A 22,365-nucleotide genomic window follows, 5' to 3' on the forward strand; every position below is an offset into this window, starting at 1 on the left:
TTCAGCTGTATTTTCTCTGAAATGCTGGTGGTTCAAAGAAAAATGTATATATATGTTTGTAAAACAGGAGTCAGTTTCTAAATACTGATGCCTGTGGTCCAGGCAGCATGAATCATCTTGTAGGTTCCCATTAATATGTGACTTCTAATAAGTGCATCGGGACTAAGCAAATCAATATACTTTTCTTCTGTCTGTATGACCTCAAGTGATGTGCCCATGACAATCAGAAGATCTGCTCTAGGAAAATCGGTCAAGTGGAGGAAAAAGCGGGCAGGTAACTGTTCTCCAAAAAAGACGATATCAGGTTTGATGAGACCACCACAAGCTGAACAACGAGGGTCTGTAGACTTCATTACAGCATCCTGTAAAAATGCGAAAAATTAAGACTTCAACATTTTGCTTGAATTTTAATCTAGAAAAAAAAAAAAATACACAACTGATTTGTCATAAGCAAATGTGAAAATTCACTATTAGAATGTGGTTGTATTAGTCTCCTGAAAGAGGCCACTGACACTAAGACATACCGATGCCACGTAGACGTGTACGTGATCTCTAACAGTGTAAGTAGGGGGTATGTGTCAAAGATGCATCCGTGTGATGCCCAAACCCAGGGTATCCCAGCAGACCAGAGCATCCCATTGCCATTAATGGCTTTTTTCTTCCTACAGTACATCCTGATGCCATCTCTTCTCCAGGTAAGTAAAGCTAAGCACCTCGCTCTTGACATCATGAAAAAGAAAACATGATTCATTTAGCATCTCCCATTCCCATTATATCTCCTCATACCACCCTCTCTCTGTTGGTGTTCCTCAAGGCTCTGTCTTAGAACCCCTACTCTTCTCCATCTATACCTTTGGGTTGGGATACCTAAAAGTCCCATGGCTTCCAGTATCATCCATACACTGATGACACTCGGATCTACCTCTCTGGCCCAGATGTCACCTCTCTGATGTCCAGAATCCCAGAGAGTATCAGCTATACCCTTCTTCTTCTCTCGCTTCCTAAAGCTCAATGTGGACAAATCTGAACTCATCATCTTTCCTCCATCTCACCTTACCCCACTCGTTCTTTCCAGTCTGTCCTTAACTTTGCTTCCCAACTAATCCACCTTTCTCCTCCCCACTGCAAATCCCCTCATTGGCTCCATATTTCCCAACATAATCAGTTCGAACAACTAATATTGACCTAAAAAGCCATCCATAATCTGTCTTTTCTGTATATCTCTGAACTAATCTCCTGATATCTTCCAACACGTTACCTCCGGACCTCTAAAGACCTCCTTCTCTCCTCCACACTTACATGCTCCTCAGCCAATTGTATCCAAGACTTCTCCAGAGTATTCCCCATCCTCTGAAATGATGTGCCCCAACACATCCGATTATCTCCAACACTTGGAACTTTCAGACAGAACTTGAAAGCACATCTCATCAAGAAAGCTTACAGCCTGCAATGACCCGCTGCCACCTCACCGCCACCTCACCACCACCTGAGTTGCTACCGCACCGACCACTGGAGCTGCCACAACCCCCAACCTACTGTCTCCTTCCCCAATACCCTGTTGACTGTAAGCCCGCAAGGGCAGGGTCCTCTCCCCTCTGTACCTGTCTATCATTCTTAGTTTGTTCATTGTAATCTATTTCTCTCTCTATTTTGTGTTTAACCCCTTTCACATGTACAGCACCATGGACTCTGGTGCTCTATAAATAAATAATAATAATAAATCATAAGCAATAACGAAGGAAAAAAACAACACCATGGAAAAAAGTGGTAATATATCTGCTGAATGTGGAATGGATTGTCAAGCATCAATAACCATGTGCTCATCCAAGGTTAATCCATATGCAATAGAAAAAGAAGAAAATGGTGGCACTCACTGGTTCTGTATAAAAGTTCAAAGTTTTATTCACATTATTAAGACTGTTGGCATGGGAGAAAATGACACGTGACGGACAACGGATGGTTCGTGACCCATTGAAGCACAGACAGGAGCGAAACGTCCGTCATCCGTCACATGTGATACTCTCCCATGACAACAGTTTTAGTAATGGGAATAAAAAACTTTGGACTTTTATAAAGAGCCGGTGAGTGCCACAATTTTCTTATTTTTGTATAATAAATCATTCCAGGTCGGCTTCTTCCATTATCCCATGCTCCAGTTCTTATCTCTACATCCAATGGTGAGACTTTCAGATTGGGAAAATGTTACTATGGGCAGACAGACAGGGCTCGAATACAGGAAATAAGGTAAGGTACGCGGCCCCAGCATCTTCACCTTCAGAAGTACCCTGGTGAATAGGGCGAGCTAGGGCATCCCCTAGTGTTAGGGACAGGGAAGGAGCCCCTGGTGCCTGGTCACCCGACAACCGAATCGTGACACCTTTTCTCTACTCAATGATTCTTGGATCATTGAGTAGAGAAATTGGGTCACCAATTCACTAGTCGACCTTACGGAGACCACTTGCGCAGTAATGAGAACATCCCACAAGGCTGGCAGTTTTCGAGATGCTCTGATTCAGTTGTCTGGACATCACACTTTAGCCTAGGTCATAGTGGTGCACGTCTTTAAGCTTGCCTATTGTGGTTGCTGTTAACAACTAGGCTAGTTTTTCTGTAATGATCTGTTCATATCTATGTTGGAAAAAGACTGAAGAAATTGTGTAGACTGCTCTATTTTTGTGGTAAAAAAGATAAGCACCATCACAGAACCCAGAGAACCACAAGATAGTCTATGAGGCCTATCAGGCATCATTTGTGCCCATTTTGCAGGAAATCCATCCCGTTCATAAAACAGAACAGAAAAACAGAATTTCTAAGGTAAATGTTTTACATAAAAGACACCGAACAATACAAAACGGCTATTATTACGGTATTTCCACCACAGTATATGGCACAACAGGCACGGTACCACTTACACTGAAGGTCTTTCCGGGATACTCTTTGAGGCACATTGTGCATGTGGATGATGCAAATGTGCCATGGGCTTCTACCAACTTCTCAGCGGGAATACCCGCAGCTGAAATACAAACCAGAAAATATAGCATTATTAATGATCATTTATAGGATATTTTGTCAAATCTAGTGAGATATACACTCACCGGCCACTTTATTAGGTACACCTGTCCAACTTCTTGTTAACACTTAATTTCTAATCAGCCAATCACATGGCGGCAACTCAGTGCATTTAGGCATGTAGACATGGTCAAGACAATCTCCTGCAGTTCAAACCGAGCATCAGTATGGGGAAGAAAGGTGATTTGAGTGCCTTTGAACGTGGCATGGTTGTTGGTGCCAGAAGGGCTGGTCTGAGTATTTCAGAAACTGCTGATCTACTGGGATTTTCACGCACAACCATCTCTAGGGTTTACAGAGAATGGTCCGAAAAAGAAAAAAAATCCAGTGAGCGGCAGTTCTGTGGGCGGAAATGCCTTGTTGATGCCAGAGGTCAGAGGAGAATGGGCAGACTGGTTCGAGCTGATAGAAAGGCAACAGTGACTCAAATCGCCACCCGTTACAACCAAGGTAGGCCTAAGAGCATCTCTGAACGCACAGTGCGTCGAACTTTGAGGCAGATGGGCTACAGCAGCAGAAGACCACACCGGGTACCACTCCTTTCAGCTAAGAACAGGAAACTGAGGCTACAATTTGTACAAGCTCATCGAAATTGGACAGTAGAAGATTGGAAAAACGTTGCTTGGTCTGATGAGTCTCGATTTCTGCTGCGACATTCGGATGGTAGGGTCAGAATTTGGCGTAAACAACATGAAAGCATGGATCCATCCTGCCTTGTATGGAGCATCTTTGGGATGTGCAGCCGACAAATCTGCGGCAACTGTGTGATGCCATCATGTCAATATGGACCAAAATCTCTGAGGAATGCTTCCAGCACCTTGTTGAATCTATGCCACGAAGAATTGAGGCAGTTCTGAAGGCAAAAGGGGGTCCAACCCGTTACTAGCATGGTGTACCTAATAAAGTGGCCGGTGAGTGTAGATAGCTGAGAGGTTCAGTAAATATACACACACGGACAAAATTGTTGGTACTCGTCTGATAAAGGGAGGAAGACTCACAATTGTCACTGAAATAACTGTAATATCAACTAATAAAAATCATACATTGGTTTTGAATTGTGGTTCAACAGAAGAAAAAAATAAACTACTGAAAATGGCCTGGACAAAAATGATGGTGCCTCTAGAAAAGACAGAAAATAATGTGACCATAGGGACATATGAAACTAAGGTGTGTCTTCTAAATAGCATCACAGGTGTCTACATACTTATAATCAGTCACTTTGAAGGGTGAAAAGTAGTCACTGTGCTGTTTGGTATCATGGTGTGTACCACACTGAACGAGGACCAAAGAAAGCGGAGGAAAGACATTTATGGTCAAACTGGTTTACTGTGGACACAGGCAGAAGAGGACACCTGTGGAAGAACAATATATGCGCTTATTGTAGTCCATTGGACTGTAGCCGACCTCTGTGGACGTGGCCGCAAGAGGAAAATTGATGACAAATTGAAGAATCGGATAATAAAAATGGTAACAAAAGAGCCAAGAACAACTTCCGAGGGGGCGTGGCCTAGCAAGCGATGTGAGCGGACGTGCGACGGCTCTCTCTCCCCGCACCGCTCCTATAACTCACCCTTGAAGGCACCGCCGAACTACGAAACTAGGCAGAGAGGCACCGCAGGACCCCTGCGTACGGAGGAAGACACCGGTGGTAAGGGGCGGTGAGGAGCGGCGATGCCACGCCGAAAACAGTCGGCGCCTGCAGCTGGCGCGAAAATCCAAGATGGCGCCGTGGCAGAGGAGGAGGCGGCCAGAGCTTCATACCGCCGGAAGCTGGAGGTAATCGCCCGGCTGGAGCGGTTTGCCCGCACGGAGGAGGGGGGTGCCCTGCTGCTGGATCCTGAGGGGCTTGGAGAGAAGGAGACCCCGCAAAGGCAGAGGAGAGGAGGAGAGGACATTCCCAGTGTGGGGGAGGAACAGCTTTCCCCAGGAAGGGTGCAGGAAGTGCACAGCGCTGATAATGTGACTCCTGCTGCCAGCCCAGTGCTGACTAATGATTCTGATGGTGTGCAGCACTTAAACCATGGGGGAGCCAACACTGCAAGACATCTTCTCTGTTGTTATACACTGCAAATCTGCCCTGGCTGCGCTGAACATAAGGGTGGATGATTTAAAAGTTGAAATGAAGTCCCTTAACTCTGCTATGCGCAAGGTGGAGAAGAGAGTGGAGGTGGTGGAGGAACGTGTGGGCAGTGTGGAGGATCAGACAAACGAACTGTTAAAAAGAGAAAAGAAATACATTCAACGTATTGCAGAATTGGAATTTAAAACAGATGACTTGGAAAACCGTTCCCGCAGGAATAATTTAAGAATAACTGGGGTGCCGGAGAAGGTGGAGGGGAATAATCCCACTGAATATATTGAGGCATGGCTTAAGAACTCGGTGGGAGGTGACGGCCTTACAAATCACTTCTCGGTGGAGAGGGCTCATAGAGTCCCTACTCGGCCCCTGCCACCCGGCTCTCCCCCTCGAGCTATATTGGCAAAAATCTTGGACTACCGGGATCGAGAAACCCTATTAAGGAAGGCCAGGATCAGTGACGGCCTGAGCATAAACGGAAATCGGATTTCCATTTATCCGGACTATTCGGCATCGGTGCAAAAACTTAGAATGAAGTTTGGTGAAGTCAAGCGAGGGCTCCGAGAACTGGACCTAAAATATTCGATGCTCTACCCGGCTAAGCTCAGGGTGGTAGCGCTGGATCGTGTTCATTTTTTCCAGAGTCCGGAGGAGGCTACGCATTGGCTGGATATTAATGCCAAGAAAATTGGCACGGATCGGAACAGTTGAGTCTGATACTGAGGATTCGTAATTTCACTGGTTCTGCCTCTTTCTGGTCTTTGAACGTGCTTTGTGTTTTCTGACAGAATGCACCCAAAAGTTAAAGTATTGTGTTCGGCGGCGCAATGAATAGTTCATATTGGTCGCGGTGGGAGGGGGAGAGATGGATGGTAAAGGGCATAGTTCTAGGTTGTATCAAGCGCTCTCAGTTCTCACATAGAGAAAGAAAGTTTGTTCTATTTGAATTTTGTTGAGTTTCAGATGGGGGAGGATGGTTTGGTTGTGGGGGAGAGAGGGGGGGAGGCGGGTATTGGTGGAGACCTGGGGGAGACTGTTCTCACATGTTATCTTTCTTTAAGGAAATGGGAGGGGACGTTAATATTATAAGTTGGAATGTCAGGGGGTTAGCAGACGCTACTAAACGGGCGGCAATATTTCAGTACCTGCTGAAACAGAGGCCCTCGGTGATTTGCCTGCAAGAAACCCACTTAGTGGAAGAAAAAGCTGATATGTTACAGAAGCGATGGGTGAGCAAGGCGTATCACTCGATGTTCTCTAATTACGCAAGGCAGGTGTCAGTTTTAATCCATACAAATACTCCATTTGAGGAAATAGAGGTTAAAATTGATAAGGACGGTCAGTATGTTTTTTTAGTGTGTAAAATCTTTAACCGTTTGATTTGCATTGTTTCATTATATATACCCCCGCCATATTCTGGTAAGAAAATTCAGGACATATTGGAGTCTATGAGAGGATGGGATGGGGTTCCCCTTCTAGTGGTGGGAGATGTGAACAATATAGCTGATGACCACTGGGACAAGAGTAATCACGCCTCGCTGCGCAGGGACGGCAATGACACCCCTTTTGGAAATTATCTTAGAGAAATAGGTTGGATTGAGTTATGGCGGGTTCGCAAAGTTAATACATATTCTTACTCCTGCTACTCGACTACGTATGGATCTATGTCACGAATCGATGTAGCCTTGGGTAATGATGGGATGAACGAACCGTTAAGTGGGGTGGAATATAGTCCTAGGATTTTATCAGATCATAGCCCAGTTCAGGTCTCTCTGAAGTTATCAAGTCAGGTTGGATCGGGGAGGATGGGTTGGAAGTTTCACCCCTCCTGGATACAACTTTTGGATATGGGAAGGGTGGGAACAGAGATAGAGGAGTTTTTTAAAATCAATGAAGGGAGTGCAGAAAGTCATGTAGTTTGGGACACTATGAAGGCGTATTTAAGGGGTATTCTGTTTCGTGATCTCAAGACATAAGACAAGGACCAGAGCACAGGATCAAGCTGTTTTGGAAGAACTGAAGGCAGCTGAGGCTGCATTGGGGGCCCACAGCACTAAGGAGTCTCAGAGCCGTATGAGGGTAGCTCAGCAGGAGGTTAACCAGTTATATTTGAGAAAAGCGGAGAGGTCGCGGGCTTTTCAAAAAGAAACTTTCTATTCAGAAGGGGAAAAGGTGGGACACTTACTCTCTGTGGTGGCATCTGCACAGAGAGGCTCCTCGCATGTCTACTCCATAAAAACGGAGGACGGGACGTTGGTTACTCGGGGGGAGCAAATTCTGGAAGTGTTTAGGAAATTGGTAAATTATATACTTCTAGCGTGGGGAGGGGTGTTATGATCCTAGTGGCTGAGGATCACAAAACGGACTAGCTAAGTTTATGAACATAGACACGAGCTCTAGGGAGGTGGTAACTGGACTGACCGCAAACCTGATCCTAACCAACACACTAAAAGGTAGCCGGTGAACATGCCTAAAATCCTGGACGTCTCGACGCAGCCTGAGAAACTATCTACTCCTGGAGGGAAAGTAAGACCTCACTTGCCTCAAGAGAAATCACCCCAAAGATATAGGAAGCCCCCAACAAATAATAACGGTGAGGTAAGGGGAAAACACAAACGTAGAAATGAAAACAGATACAGCAAATGAGACCCGCTAATACTAGATAGCAGAAGACAGATAGGGAACTGTGCGGTCAGTAAAAAACCCTATGCAAAATTTCCACGCTGAGAATAGAAGAACCCCCACACCAACTAACGGTGTGAGGGGAGAAACTCAGCCCCCTAGAGCTACCAGCAAGCAAGGAAATCACATATTAGCAAGCTGGACAAGAAACAAAAATAAACCAAGAAACATATGACCACTGATGATCAAAAAATGAACCAAGCAAAACTTAGCTTCTCTTGAAGAGACTGATAACGAAGGACTGCAGGAGAGCTCCAAAATAGCACTGAAGACATTGACAGCAGGCAACAACTGAGAGTCCAGGTGAACTAAATAGGAAACCAGCTAACAGATAACGAGACAGCTGATCAAGCCTCAGACCTGCAGAATGACACAAAGAGCCACCAGAGGGAGCCAAAAGACAGCACTCACACAGTACCAGTTGTGACCACAAGAGGGAGCCCAAAAACAGAGTTCACAACATTACCCCCCCCTTGAGGAGGGGTCACCGAACCCTCATCAAAACCCCCAGGGAGATCAGGATGAGCCACATGGAAGGCATGAACCAAATCGGCCGCATGAACATCAGAGGCGACACCCCAGGAATTATCCTCCTGACCATAGCCCTTCCACTTAACCAAATACTGAAGCCTCCGTCTAGAAATACGAGAATCCAAGATCTTCTCCACCACGTACTCCAATTCGCCCTCAACCAGCACCGGGGCAGGGGGTTCAACAGAAGGAACCACAGGCACCACATACCTCCGCAACAAAGACCTATGGAACACGTTACGAATGGCAAACGACGCTGGGAGGTCCAAACAAAATGACACCGGGTTAAGGATTTCCAAAATCTTATAAGGACCGATGAAGCGAGGCTTGAATTTAGGAGAGGAAACCTTCATAGGAACATACCGAGAAGACAGCCATACCAAATCCCCAACAAGAAGTCGGGGACCCACACCGCGACGGCGGTTGGCAAAACGCTGAGCCTTCTCCTGTGACAACTTCAAATTGTCCACCACATGGTTCCAAATCTGTTGCAACCTATCCACCACAGAATCCACCCCAGGACAGTCAGAAGGCTCAACCTGACCCGAGGAAAAACGAGGATGAAAACCAGAATTACAGAAAAAAGGCGAAACCAAAGTAGCAGAACTAGCCCGATTATTAAGGGCAAACTCGGCCAATGGCAAAAAAGTCACCCAATCATCCTGATCAGCAGAAACAAAACATCTTAAATAAGTTTCCAAGGTCTGATTAGTTCGCTCGGTTTGGCCATTCGTCTGAGGATGGAAGGCCGACGAAAAAGACAAATCAATGCCCATCTTAGCACAAAAGATCCGCCAAAATCTGGACACAAACTGGGATCCTCTGTCGGAAACAATATTTTCAGGGATGCCGTGCAAGCGAACCACATTCTGAAAAAATAGAGGAACCAAATCGGAGGAGGAAGGCAACTTAGGCAAGGGCACCAAATGGGCCATTTTGGAAAAACGATCACACACCACCCAGATGACAGACATTCTCTGAGAGACTGGAAGATCCGAAATAAAATCCATGGAAATGTGCGTCCAAGGCCTCTTCGGGACAGGCAAAGACAAAAGCAAACCGCTGGCACGAGAACAGCAAGGCTTAGCCCGAGCACAAATCCCACAGGACTGCACAAAGGAACGCACATCCCGCGACAAGGAAGGCCACCAGAAGGACCTAGCCACCAAATCTCTGGTACCAAAAATCCCAGGATGGCCTGCCAACACCGAAGAATGAACCTCGGAAATAACTCTGCTGGTCCATCTATCTGGGACAAACAGTCTCTCTGGTGGGCAACGGTCAGGTCTATCCACCTGAAATTTCTGCAGCACTCGTCGCAAATCTGGGGAAATGGCAGACAAAATCACTCCCTGTCTGAGGATACCAGCCGGCTCTGAAACTCCCGGAGAGTCAGGCACAAAACTCCTAGAAAGAGCATCAGCCTTCACGTTCTTCGAACCAGGCAGGTACAAGACCACGAAATCGAAACGGGAGAAAAACAACGACCAACGAGCCTGTCTAGGATTCAGCCGCTTGGCAGACTCGAGATAAATCAGATTTTTGTGATCAGTTAAGACCACTACACGATGCTTAGCTCCCTCGAGCCAATGTCGCCACTCCTCAAATGCCCACTTCATAGCCAACAACTCCCAACATCATAATTCCGCTCAGCAGGCGAAAACTTTCTTGAAAAGAAAGCACAAGGCTTCATCACAGAGCAATCAGAGCTTCTCTGCGACAAAACAGCCCCTGCTCCAATCTCAGAAGCATCAACCTCGACCTGAAAAGGAAGAGAGACATCAGGCTGACACAAAACTGGAGCCGAAGAAAACCGGCGCTTCAGCTCCCGAAAGGCTTCCACGGCCGCAGGAGGCCAATTAGTCACATCAGAACCCTTCTTGGTCAAATCCGTCAAGGGTTTAACCACGCCAGAAAAATTAGCACTGAAGTGACGGTAAAAATTAGCAAAACCCAAGAACTTCTGAAGACTCTTAACAGACGTGGGCTGAGTCCAGTCATGAATAGCCTGGACCTTGACTGGGTCCATCTCAATAGTAGAAGGAGAAAAAAATAAAACCCAAAAAGGAAACCTTCTGTACTCCGAAGAGACATTTTGAGCCCTTCACAAATAAGGCATTAGCACGCAGGACCTGAAATACCATCCTGACCTGCTTCACATGGGACTCCCAGTCCTCAGAAAAGACCAAAATGTCATCCAGATACACAATCAGAAATTTATCCAGATATTCTCGGAAGATGTCATGCATGAAGGACTGGAACACAGAAGGAGCATTAGAGAGTCCAAAAGGCATCACCAAGTACTCAAAATGGCCTTCGGGCGTATTAAATGCTGTTTACCATTCATCCCCCTGCTTAATGCGCACAAGGTTATACGCACCACGAAGATCTATCTTGGTGAACCAACTGGACCCCTTAATCCGAGCAAACAGATCAGACAACAATGGCAAAGGATACTGAAATTTGACCGTGATTTTATTTAGAAGACGATAATCTATACAAGGTCTCAGAGAACCATCCTTCTTGGCCACAAAAAAGAATCCTGCACCAAGAGGGGAGGAGGACGGGCGAATATGTCCCTTCTCTAAAGACTCCTTTATATAGCTCCGCATTGCGGCATGTTCTGGTACAGACAAATTAAAAAGTCGTCCCTTAGGGAACTTACTACCAGGAATCAAATTTATAGCACAATCACAATCCCTGTGAGGAGGCAGGGCACCGGATCTGGGCTCATCAAATACATCCTGGTAGTCCGACAAAAACTCAGGGACCTCAGAAGGAGTGGAAGAAGCAATTGATACCAAAGGAGCATCGCGATGAATCCCCTGGCAACCCCAACTTGACACAGACATAGCTTTCCAATCCAGAACTGGATTATGGGCCTGCAACCATGGCAGACCCAACACGACAACGTCATGCAAATTATGCAGCACAAGAAAGCGAATCACCTCCTGATGCACAGGAGTCATGCACATGGTCACTTGGGTCCAATATTGAGGCTTATTCTCAGCCAATGGTGTAGCATCAATTCCCCTCAGTGGAATAGGGAATTCCAAAGGCTCCAGGACAAAACCACAGCGCCTGGCAAACGACAGATCCATCAGGTTCAGGGCAGCACCCGAATCCACAAAAGCCATAACCGAGTAGGATGACAAAGAACAAATTAAAGTAACAGACAAAATGAATTTAGGCTGTATAGTACCAATGGTGACAGGTTTAGCGATTTTTTTAACGCGCTTAGAGCATGCTGAGATAACATGAGTTGAATCACCACAGTAAAAGCACAACCCATTTTGACGTCTATGACTTTGCCGCTCAATTCTGGTCAGAATTCTGTCACATTGCATAGACTCAGGTCTCTGTTCAGAAAACACCGCCAGATGGTGCGCAGATTTGCGCTCCCGCAAACGCCGATCAATCTGAATGGCCAAAGCCATTGAGTCATTCAGACTTGCAGGCGTGGGGAACCCCACCATAACATTCTTAATGGCTTCAGAAAGACCTTCTCTGAAATTTGCAGCCAGGGCACACTCATTCCATTGAGTAAGCACCGACCATTTCCGAAATTTTTGACAATACACCTCAGCTCTCAGCTTCATCCTGGCCCTGAGAAAGAGCCAGCAAGGCCTTTTCTGCCTGGTTCTCAAGATTAGGTTCCTCATAAAGCAGTCCAAGCGCCAGAAAAAACGCATCCACATTCAGCAATGCAGGATCTCCTGGCACCAGAGAGAAAGCCCAATCTTGAGGGTCGCCACGTAACAAGGAGATAACAATTTTAACTTGCTGAGCGGAATCACCAGAGGAACGAGGTCTCAAAGATAGAAATAATTTACAATTATTCTTAAAATTCAGAAACCTAGATCTATCTCCAGAAAACAACTCAGGAATAGGTATTTTAGGCTCTGACATAGGGCTATGAGCAACAAAATCCTGAATGCTTTGCACCCTTGCAGCAAGATGATCCACACTAGAAGTCAGACTCTGAATATCCATGTCTGCAGCTGAACACAAAACCACCCAGAGATTAAGGGGATGAGAGAAGCTGGACAGACTGCAGCAAAGATAGAGAGGAGAAAAAAAAATTGTACTCAGGGCTTCTCTTATCCCACTTCTGCGATGCATTAAACACTTTTCGGCCTGCTGTACTGTTATGATCCTAGTGGCTGAGGATCACAAAACGGACTAGCTAAGTTTATGAACATAGACACGAGCTCTAGGGAGGTGGTAACTGGACTGACCGCAAACCTGATCCTAACCAACACACTAAAGGTAGCCGGTGAACGTGCCTAAAATCCTGGATGTCTCGACGCAGCCTGAGAAACTATCTACTCCTGGAGGGAAAGTAAGACCTCACTTGCCTCAAGAGAAATCACCCCAAAGATATAGGAAGCCCCCAACAAATAATAACGGTGAGGTAAGGGGAAAACACAAACGTAGAAATGAAAAGATACAGCAAATGAGACCCGCTAATACTAGATAGCAGAAGACAGATAGGGAACTGTGCGGTCAGTAAAAAACCCTATGCAAAATATCCACGCTGAGAATAGAAGAACCCCCACACCAACTAACGGTGTGAGGGGAGAAACTCAGCCCCCTAGAGCTACCAGCAAGCAAGGAAATCACATATTAGCAAGCTGGACAAGAAACAAAAATAAACCAAGAAACATATGACCACTGATGGTCAAAAAATGAACCAAGCAAAACTTAGCTTCTCTTGAAGAGACTGATAACGAAGGACTGCAGGAGAGCTCCAAAATAGCACTGAAGACATTGACAGCAGGCAACAACTGAGAGTCCAGGTGAACTAAATAGGAAACCAGCTAACAGATAACGAGACAGCTGATCAAGCCTCAGACCTGCAGAATGACACAAAGAGCCACCAGAGGGAGCCCAAAGACAGCACTCACACAGTACCAGTTGTGACCACAAGAGGGAGCCAAAAAACAGAGTTCACAACAGAGGGGGTCTAAGGATATGAGCATGTACTTGGAGGGGATTGATCTGCCCAGGTTGAGTAGGGAGGAATGTGAGTCGTTGGAGGAGCCGATAGGGGAGGAAGAATTGGGGGCTGCTTTAGCGGGCGTAGCTGGGCGTAAGGCTCTGGGGGCAGACGGTATTCCAGCTGAGATTTATAAGATTTTGAAAGATACTCTGTTGGCCAAACTGGTAGGGGTGTGCAATGGTTCGCTGGAAAGAGGGGAGCTACCTTTGTCAATGAGAGAGGCTGTTGTGGGGGTTATCCCTAAAGCCGACAAGGACCCACAGCTACCGGAATCTTATAGACCAATCTCACTGCTGACGGACGACATAAAGATTTTGGCAAGAGCCTTGGCAAATAGGTTGACTAGGGTGATTGACAAACTGGTTCACTCTGATCAATTAGGCTTTATGCCCAACAAATCAACGGCACTCAACCTGAGACGGTTGTTTTTAAATTTGCAAATTCCTTCCGACAATGTCGGCAAACGGGTTGTGGTTTCCTTGGATGCCCACAAGGCTTTTGATTGCGTGGAGTGGAGCTACCTGTGGTCGGTACTGGAACGATTGGGGTTTGGACCTAAATTCATCTCATGGGTGCGGCTATTGTACTCCTCTCCAGTGGCCAAGGTTAGAGTGAATAATGCTTTTTCTGAGACCTTTGCTTTGTCTAGGGGCACTAGACAGGGCTGTCCTTTGTCCCCGCTGCTCTTCGCCTTGGCGGTGGAGCCCCTTGCTGCAAAAATTAGAGGATCCCGGAAGGTGAGAGGTTTCATATACGGGAATTTAGAAGAAAAAGTGGCGTTATACGCTGATGATATTTTGCTCTTCTTGGAGGACTCTGAGGCGACCCTTGTTGGGGCGGAGGCCATCATTGAGGAATTTAGGAGTTATTCGGGCCTAAGAATTAATTGGGACAAATCCAATATGATGTTGATTGATGGGGAATATGGAGATAGCGAGGTGAGGGACTCTTCTATAAGGTTGCGGTCAGGTGATAAGTTTAAATATCTGGGGATCCAGATTGCTCTCCCTTTGACTGGTTTTGAGGAGCTGAATTTGACACCACGTTTGCGAAAGATACGCACTAAAGTCCAGGCGTGGAAAAAGCTACACTTATCGGTGATCAGTAGGGTAAACCTTATAAAGATGATTGTGATGCTGCAACTTCTTTACGTGCTACACAACTCTCCTGTATGGATATCAAGGAGATTTCGGAGGATCAGATCCTTGTTTGGCGAGCTGATCTGGGGAGGGAAAAGCCCCAGATTTATACAAGAAATTCTACAAAGGCCAAAGACGGAGGGGGGGGGGGGGGCGGGGGGGGGGGGGGGTGGCACTACCTAATCCGTGGCTATACTTTTTGGCATCACAGTGTCAGCACCTTTGGGGATGGGGTGTGGATTCGGGTGGGGAGCGGATACCCTGTAGCCTGAGGACGCTGATTGGGTCAAGGGTATTGAGTGATGGCCTGGAGGGTGGGCATTTCCGTGAGATGGGCTCTAAATTCTGCACTATTAGGCTTATTCACAAAGTTTGGGACACAGTAAAGGTAATTAGGGGAGTGAGGGCTCTCACTAGATTCTTTCCTATTTGGAATAACTACTTCCTACCAGAGTTTAGACAGATGGCGGGATTTCATGTCTGGAGGGAGGCAGGCATCTCTCGGATAAGTCAAATATTACATCAGGGTAGGATTAGGAACTTCGAGGCATTGCAGGAAGAATTTCTACTGCCAAACTCTGAGTTGTATCAGTATAGCTGCATTTCACATGCATATCAGGCACAGTGTAAGAGAGGGCCTGTGGAGATTCAGGTTGATCTCATGCTGGATTTTATTCTTACGGGGGGAGGCACGAAGGGGGTGATTTCGGGTATATACGAATTTCTTCTATTCTTTTTCTTAGAGGGGCACCCTATTAGAGCTAGGGCGAAATGGGAGGCTGACCTGGGGGTGATTGACAACGATTGTTGGGACTCAATATTGGAGTATGTGCCCAAGATCTCGATGAGTGAGCCTGGGAGGTTGTCACAATTATTTGTTATCCATAGGGCTTACAGAACTCCGGACATGTTATTCAAAGCTGGTCTGAGACCTAATTCGGAATGCCCTAGGTGCTCACAATCCGAGGCGGGCATCCTCCATATGATGTGGCAATGCCCCAGGCTGTCCTCCTTTTGGATTGTGGTACTGAATAAGGTGGGATTGACATATAACTGCTCTATACCACGGGACCCTTTGGTATGTGTTTTGGGTTACGTAGAGGAGATTGTAACTGATAATCTGTACAAAATGGTTATTGCTAGATTGCTGTTTATTGCGCGAAAGCTGATTGCCAAGTTCTGGATTAGGGAAGAGCCACCAACGAGAAGAGACTTTATGACGCAAGTGGATCACATTATCGTTCTGGAGAGGAGCATTTACCTTAAGAGAAACAAGATGGACCTTTTCAGCAGGTTGTGGAATCCGTGGCTCGAATCAACGTGATTTAAGTGACTCTGTTTCTGTTCTTGGGTTCTCTGCCCTCTCGAGGGCAATACCGACAAGTCATCTTCCTTTTCTTGTATAACTATGTACGATGTAGCAAACTGGGGCGGTTTTTGTCAGGTCTCTAAAGGTTGGGGGGGAGGGGATGTGGGAGTTGGGTTTGGGGTTTAAAAATTTCTTAAAAAGTAAAATACATATGTGTACTGTTTACAGTAACGTAATTTCCATGTATTACCCTTACTGTTTAATAAAAATATCTGATTAAAAAAAAAAAAAAGAACAACTTCCGAAGAGATTAGAGGTGACTTGCAGGATCAAGGTACATTGCACAATCCGTCACAGTCATGGCCAAAGTGGACTTCATATAAAATAACCAAGGATAACACCACTGTTGAAAGCAATTCATAAAAAAAAAGAGACGGAATTTGCCAAAATGCATATTGCCAAATCACAAAGCTCCTGGGAGTGTACCATTAAATCTCAAGACTATTAAGATATTCTGGAGAGAAATGTGCTGACCAGTGTCAGAAAGCTTGGTCTCAGTCGCAGGTCATGGGTCTTCCAACAGGATAATGACCCAAAACACACAGCTAAAAACACCCAAGAATGGCTAAGAGGAAAACAATGGACTCTTCTGAGGTGGCCTTCTATAAAGCCCTGATCTCAATCCTATTGATCATCTCATGAAGGAGCTGAAACCTGCAAAGGTGCCCTTTAGGGCTGTGTGCCCACAATGAGCTTTTGGTGAATTTTTGCTGCGTGAAAAACACAGCATCTTACAGTTCCAGCAAGATGGATGGGATTTTATAGAAATCTGCTGCCCACTGTGTAGTTTTATTCTCAGCGTAAACTGACCGGCTTGTGGCTTTTTCAAAACCCACAACTTGATAATGTCTCTTGCGGGTATGTTGAGTTTTATGTTCAAATTTTTCTCAGACTTGCATTAGATGTGGAAAATCCACAGGTAAAAAAAACATATGTATTTTTAGAGCATTTCCGTGGCAGAAATATCAAAAACACGTGCAATCCGAACAATAATACCAGGAAGTATCAAAAACAAAGCTTTATTTAAACATAACATGCCAACAAAATCAAAATGCATTAAAAACAGGATAAAAATTAATGTAAAAAAATGCGCACAAAAACACATTGAAAAAATGTAAGTAACCTAACGTACATATTCGGTGCGGAAATGTGAGGAAATTCTGTAACGTCAAAAACTCACCAAAAGCTTATCGTGGGAAAGTAGCCTAAACCTGAGGCAGCTGGAGTGGTTTTCTCATAAGGAATGGGCCAGGATACCTGTGGACAGGTGCAGATAAGGAATGGGCCAGGATACCTGTGGACAGGTGCAGATAAGGAATGGGCCAGGATACCTGTGGACAGGTGCAGATAAGGAATGGGCCAGGATACCTGTGGACAGGTGCAGATAAGGAATGGGCCAGGATACCTGTGGACAGGTGCAGATAAGGAATGGGCCAGGATACCTGTGGACAGGTGCAGATAAGGAATGGGCCAGGATACCTGTGGACAGGTGCAGATAAGGAATGGGCCAGGATACCTGTGGACAGGTGCAGATAAGGAATGGGCCAGCATAAGCCAGATACCTGTGGACAGGTGCAGATAAGGAATGGGCCAGGATACCTGTGGACAGGTGCAGATAAGGAATGGGCCAGCATAAGCCAGATAAGCATAAGCCAGATAAGGAATGGGCCAGGATACCTGTGGACAGGTGCAGATAAGGAATGGGCCAGGATACCTGTGGACAGGTGCAGATAAGGAATGGGCCAGGATACCTGTGGACAGGTGCAGATAAGGAATGGGCCAGGATACCTGTGGACAGGTGCAGATAAGGAATGGGCCAGGATACCTGTGGACAGGTGCAGATAAGGAATGGGCCAGGATACCTGTGGACAGGTGCAGATAAGGAATGGGCCAGGATACCTGTGGACAGGTGCAGATAAGGAATGGGCCAGGATACCTGTGGACAGGTGCAGAAGTCTTACCGAGAGTCAGCGCTCATTCACACGTCAGTTATTCACGTACGAATGCTATCTGTTTTTTTCCTGGATAGCACTTGTACCTATGACACTCTATGGGGCTTTCCACATGTCCAATTTTTGTCTCGAACCAAGTGGTCCATCAAAATCACAGACATGTCAGATATTGACCTGATTGTTTTACCAAAATTGGCAATGCAAGTCTATGGGTGAGCGAAAAACTCGGACAGCATTTGGATGCGATCCTTGTTTGTTTGCAGTGATTGCCTCAAAAGGTTGTGCAACCAAATATTAAAGCGCCACTCCAGCTTTTTGTTTTTCCACCGCTGGAGTGGCGCTTTAAATGTACTCACCCTCCAGAGCCTTCACCACTTTTCGGTGCCACTCAGGTCCCATGGCGCCATCTTGTGACAGTAACTTCTGACTGGCTGGAACTCAGAAGTTACGTCACACTCTCAATACAAGTCTATGAGAGTCAGAAGTAGGCCAGAAGGTGGCCATAGTGAGGCTCTCATAGATTTGTATTAAAATGTGACCTCCGCACTGCTCCATGAAACACTGGGGAAGCCGGGAGGTCACTTTTCACCGGGGACCAAGAGTGACTCTGGAAAAGAATGAAGGCGGTGGCCGGTGAGTATAAGACAGGGGGCAGGGGGATTTTGAAGCACCACTCCAGGGGTCCAAAAAACAAACAAACCTTGGAGTGGTTCTTTAAGCTAATGTTTCCATGCTTTTAGTCCAGAATATTTTCATGAGTGTTTTTAATGTGCAATCTTGCCACAATGTAATGCTTCATACTCGCCCCGTCCTACAGAACACGCACAGTGCTGGATTTCCAGCTGTCCAGGGTAGAGGTCCATATGAGCAGTTTATAGCCCCTCACCTCTCTCCAGTCCGTCGATGTTCTGTGTGTACACACGCAGCAATACTCCTTTGTCATGTAGAAGACGCAGAAAGTAATGCGCTGAGTTGGGGTGATGGCGCCCAGGTAGCAGCTCCTGGGACAGACGCAGGAAAGGTTTGGGGTCACGTAAGAAGAAGCCAAGATCAAATATAGCTTCAGGATATGGGAGGGAATACTCCTGCAGTTTACTATACAGTCCACTAGTGGGAGACCTGGAGCGAGAAAGAAACACATGGGAGTATTGGTTGATCACATGCATCCTGCACAGTCCTGTCAGGGGCCATAAAACTGGGAATGACACTTTAATCTGGAAATGCCGCTATCTGTCATATCTGTCAATTTTTTTGTTCCTGCGCCACTCCATTGCTAAGATATAGCCCCCTTTTCAATGTATAAAAAAATGAGTGTTTTTTTAATGAACTGGGTGCGGTCCTTAAGAATAAGACCCCATCCCATTACTAAAAAGACTAGATTTACACACAGGCCATATCTCAGGAACTGAAAAGTACAAAAAAAGCAACAACTCCAGATTCAAGAGCACAATGGGAAAAAAATACAGATTTTTGACAACTGTCAGGTACTCTTTAAAGCGAATCTGTCAGCAGGATTTCACCCTCAAACTATTGATATGTGCATGTAGCCTGTTAAGTGACAAGTCCTGCAATACCTTTTACATGACCGATCCGTTCCTCCATTACTAAGAAAACAGCGTTTGAATTGATAGGCAAATGAGGTTTAAGAGCTATTTGTAGATCTGAAGCCTCTGTCACTCCAGCTCTATTCCCCAGCCAGAACCATCTCCTCCTGCTTCACTGACAGCCTCTATGCTGTGTGACTTCAGGCAAAGGAGTTGTCAGTCAAGTAGGAGAAGGCGGTGCTGGGTGGGGAAAAGAGCTGGAGTGACAGAGGCTTCAGATCTACCATAGTCCCTCAGCGATCATTTACATTCTGCAGTGGACAAAGCCTTAAATTGCTCCTATTCCTAAATATATTTATTAGGCATGAGTGACAGTACATAATGCTGACATGGCGTGTAGCACAGGATGCCGCTATGCCTACAGGGATCAGTATCATTTCCATCTTACACCCATGCTATAGTGTCCACATGTCAGAATTACCTGAAATCTGGGATCCCGCTGTCTGTGCTGATTCCAGCGCCAGCCATGACCAATATATGACGGTAGAAGCCATCCTTTATTTTCTTGGCCACATCCGTGATGGACGTAGAGCTGCTCTTAGCGCTATGGGCTCGCACCCAACTGTGGGAAAGCGGGGATTAGATCTGGTCCGAAAATAATACATTCATGTACTGCGGAAACACAATCTCCACTGATAAGCATTCTACTTGGATTGAAGGCATGTACTGTATATATTACTTACCGCGGACACGAGATAAGGCCAGTTTTGCCGCCATTAGATAGCGAGATCTTATTTCTTCCAGTAAGTGGCAGCAGATGGAACGGGCTTCCATGGATCCTCCGCACTGAAAGAGTTAAAAGATGAAGATGGCGGTGTAAAGAGGAGCAGTACTGTAGTTCATTAATATAGCTTACCTCTCAATAGTGGTGATGATGACGCCACCAGAACCATTTTCTTAAAGGGCCGGTAGGAAACACACAGAGAAGCCATATTTTCTCCCTGTGAGACTGCACAGAATATATACTAAGAAGCTAAATGGGGCATTTATAGGAAAAAATAATGTCTTGCTGCTTTCTGTAACTGCGTGCATATATAATAGTGTCTGTCGGAGCCTCTGCTCTGGGTGCTATGTATATAGTAGTGCTTCCCGTGCTGGGCTGTCATGTGTCCCCTGTGACCCGCCTGCTGGCAGGGTCCTCCCCAGCATACACTATCCCTATAGGCTCCTGGTGCAGTCACTCTGGGGGGGGAGGGGGGGAGATCCCAGCAACCTGGACTCTGCTGCCTCCCTCCATTAACCTCTGCACTACTGGGGGAAAACAACTAGATGATGACCTGCCATAGACCCTCTAACACTACCATGCATTTATATAGGCTGACACATTGCATCCACGCTGATACATTAACCCCTTCACTCCTAGACAATTTTCCATTTTTCATTTTTTTTCCTCCCCTTCTTCCAAGAGCCATAAAGTTTTTTGTTTTTTTTCCGTCAACATAGCCATATTTTGCCTTGTTTTTTTTAGAGACGAGTTGTACTTTTGAATAACACTATTGATTTTACTATATAGTATACCGGAAAATGGGGAAAAAAGAAAAAAAACAAGTGTGGTGAAATGACAAAAATAAAAGTGCAATTTCGGGGGCGTGTCCTGGCCATAATGGAGGAAGGCTGCTGGTCCCTGAGCTCCTACTTCCCCGGCCGAATAAAGCCCTGCAACAGCCCAGAAACTGACTTTACCGGAGTCTATGCCTGCTAAACGGAGGCCTGCACGCCCCAACACCCCTTCTGGACCCCCTGTGGAGTTCTCTGCAAGTATATCTCGCTTTTTAAGAAGCTCTGGGAAGGGGCCTTGGAGCTGCACTGATCCTAAGATGACTGATCCCTCCCCCAAGCCCTGCAGCACTACACATGAGGCAAAAAACAAACAGAGAGAGAAGAAGACACTGCAGGCCTGCACTGAGGTTTCCAGAGCGTCTGTCACCAGACTGTTTACTCAGGAGAGGCCCCTGGAGGACCCCCTGCAGGGGGTCTCAGATGAAGGTACCGCAGGGGAGAGGGAGGATGGTGGGGGCTCGGATCATGAGACTGTACAAACAGAGGGAGAAGCGGTGAGGTCCTGGACACAGAGAGCTGATCTCTACCCCTCCCAAACTGAGTGGCCTGTGCTGCAGGAGACTCAGCTGCCCCCTAGCCTGTCACCTCGGCCACTTACACCTGCAGAGGGGGTGCTTCAACAACTCTCTATTCAGAAACCGGGCTGTGGAGCAGTGTTATGACCCCAATGGCGAGGGTCTCAGAGATATCAGCAAGTCTGCGAAGTACAAAAATCCAGCTCATAGGGCAGTGGTAACTGGGTTGACCATATATCTACTCCTAACGCCAACACTAGAAGTAGCCGGGGAACATGCCTACGTTGGTCGCTAGATGTCTCGCGCCAGCCGGAGGACTAACTACCCCTAGAAGAGGAAAACAAAGACCTCTCTTGCCTCCAGAGAATAGACCCCAAAAGTTGGATACAAGCCCCCCACAAATAATAACGGTGAGGTAAGAGGAAATGACAAACACAGAGATGAACTAGGTTTAGCAAAGAGAGGCCCACTCACTAATAGCAGAATGTAGTAAGATAACTTATATGGTCAACAAAAGCCCTAACGAAAATCCACACTGGAGATTCAAGAACCCCCGAACCGTCTAACGGCCCGGGGGGAGAACTCCAGCCTCCCTAGAGCTTCCAGCAAGGATAGGATACAGATTATGTACAAGCTGGACAAAAATACAAAACCAAAACAATAGCAAAAAGCAAGAAAGCAGACTTAGCTTAATCAAGCAGGAACCAGGATCAGTAGACAAGAGCACTACAGATTAGCTCTGATATCAACGTTGCCAGGCATTGAACTGAAGGTCCAGGGAGCTAATATAGCAACACCCCTGACCTAACGACCCAGGTGAGCATACAAGGGATGATAGACATACCCAGAGTAAAAACACTAGTAG

At 46.2% G+C, this 22,365-nt stretch overlaps 1 protein-coding gene across 4 annotated transcripts in view; it reads right to left on the reverse strand.

Annotated features, from left to right (window-relative positions):
• SIRT3 (sirtuin 3) overlaps positions 1-22,365 on the reverse strand; it is a 32,205-nt gene that overhangs the window by 1,342 nt on the left and 8,498 nt on the right. For 2 of the 4 annotated variants that reach the window (XM_077287928.1, XM_077287926.1), the window contains exons 2-7: positions 20,282-20,374; positions 20,109-20,211; positions 19,847-19,987; positions 18,708-18,940; positions 2,913-3,013; positions 201-362 (exon numbers count right to left, since the gene is read on the reverse strand). In XM_077287928.1, the coding sequence (XP_077144043.1) occupies positions 201-362; positions 2,913-3,013; positions 18,708-18,940; positions 19,847-19,987; positions 20,109-20,211; positions 20,282-20,357 (816 nt within the window). In that variant the 5' untranslated portion in view covers positions 20,358-20,374. Of the gene's footprint in view, positions 1-200; positions 363-2,912; positions 3,014-18,707; positions 18,941-19,846; positions 19,988-20,108; positions 20,212-20,281; positions 20,558-22,365 lie in introns of those variants that run through there. The other 2 variants (XM_077287929.1, XM_077287930.1) reach the window with 2 other exon arrangements.

Source organism: Ranitomeya variabilis, chromosome 2 (assembly GCF_051348905.1).
Source record: "Ranitomeya variabilis isolate aRanVar5 chromosome 2, aRanVar5.hap1, whole genome shotgun sequence".
Lineage (NCBI taxonomy): Eukaryota > Metazoa > Chordata > Amphibia > Anura > Dendrobatidae > Ranitomeya > Ranitomeya variabilis.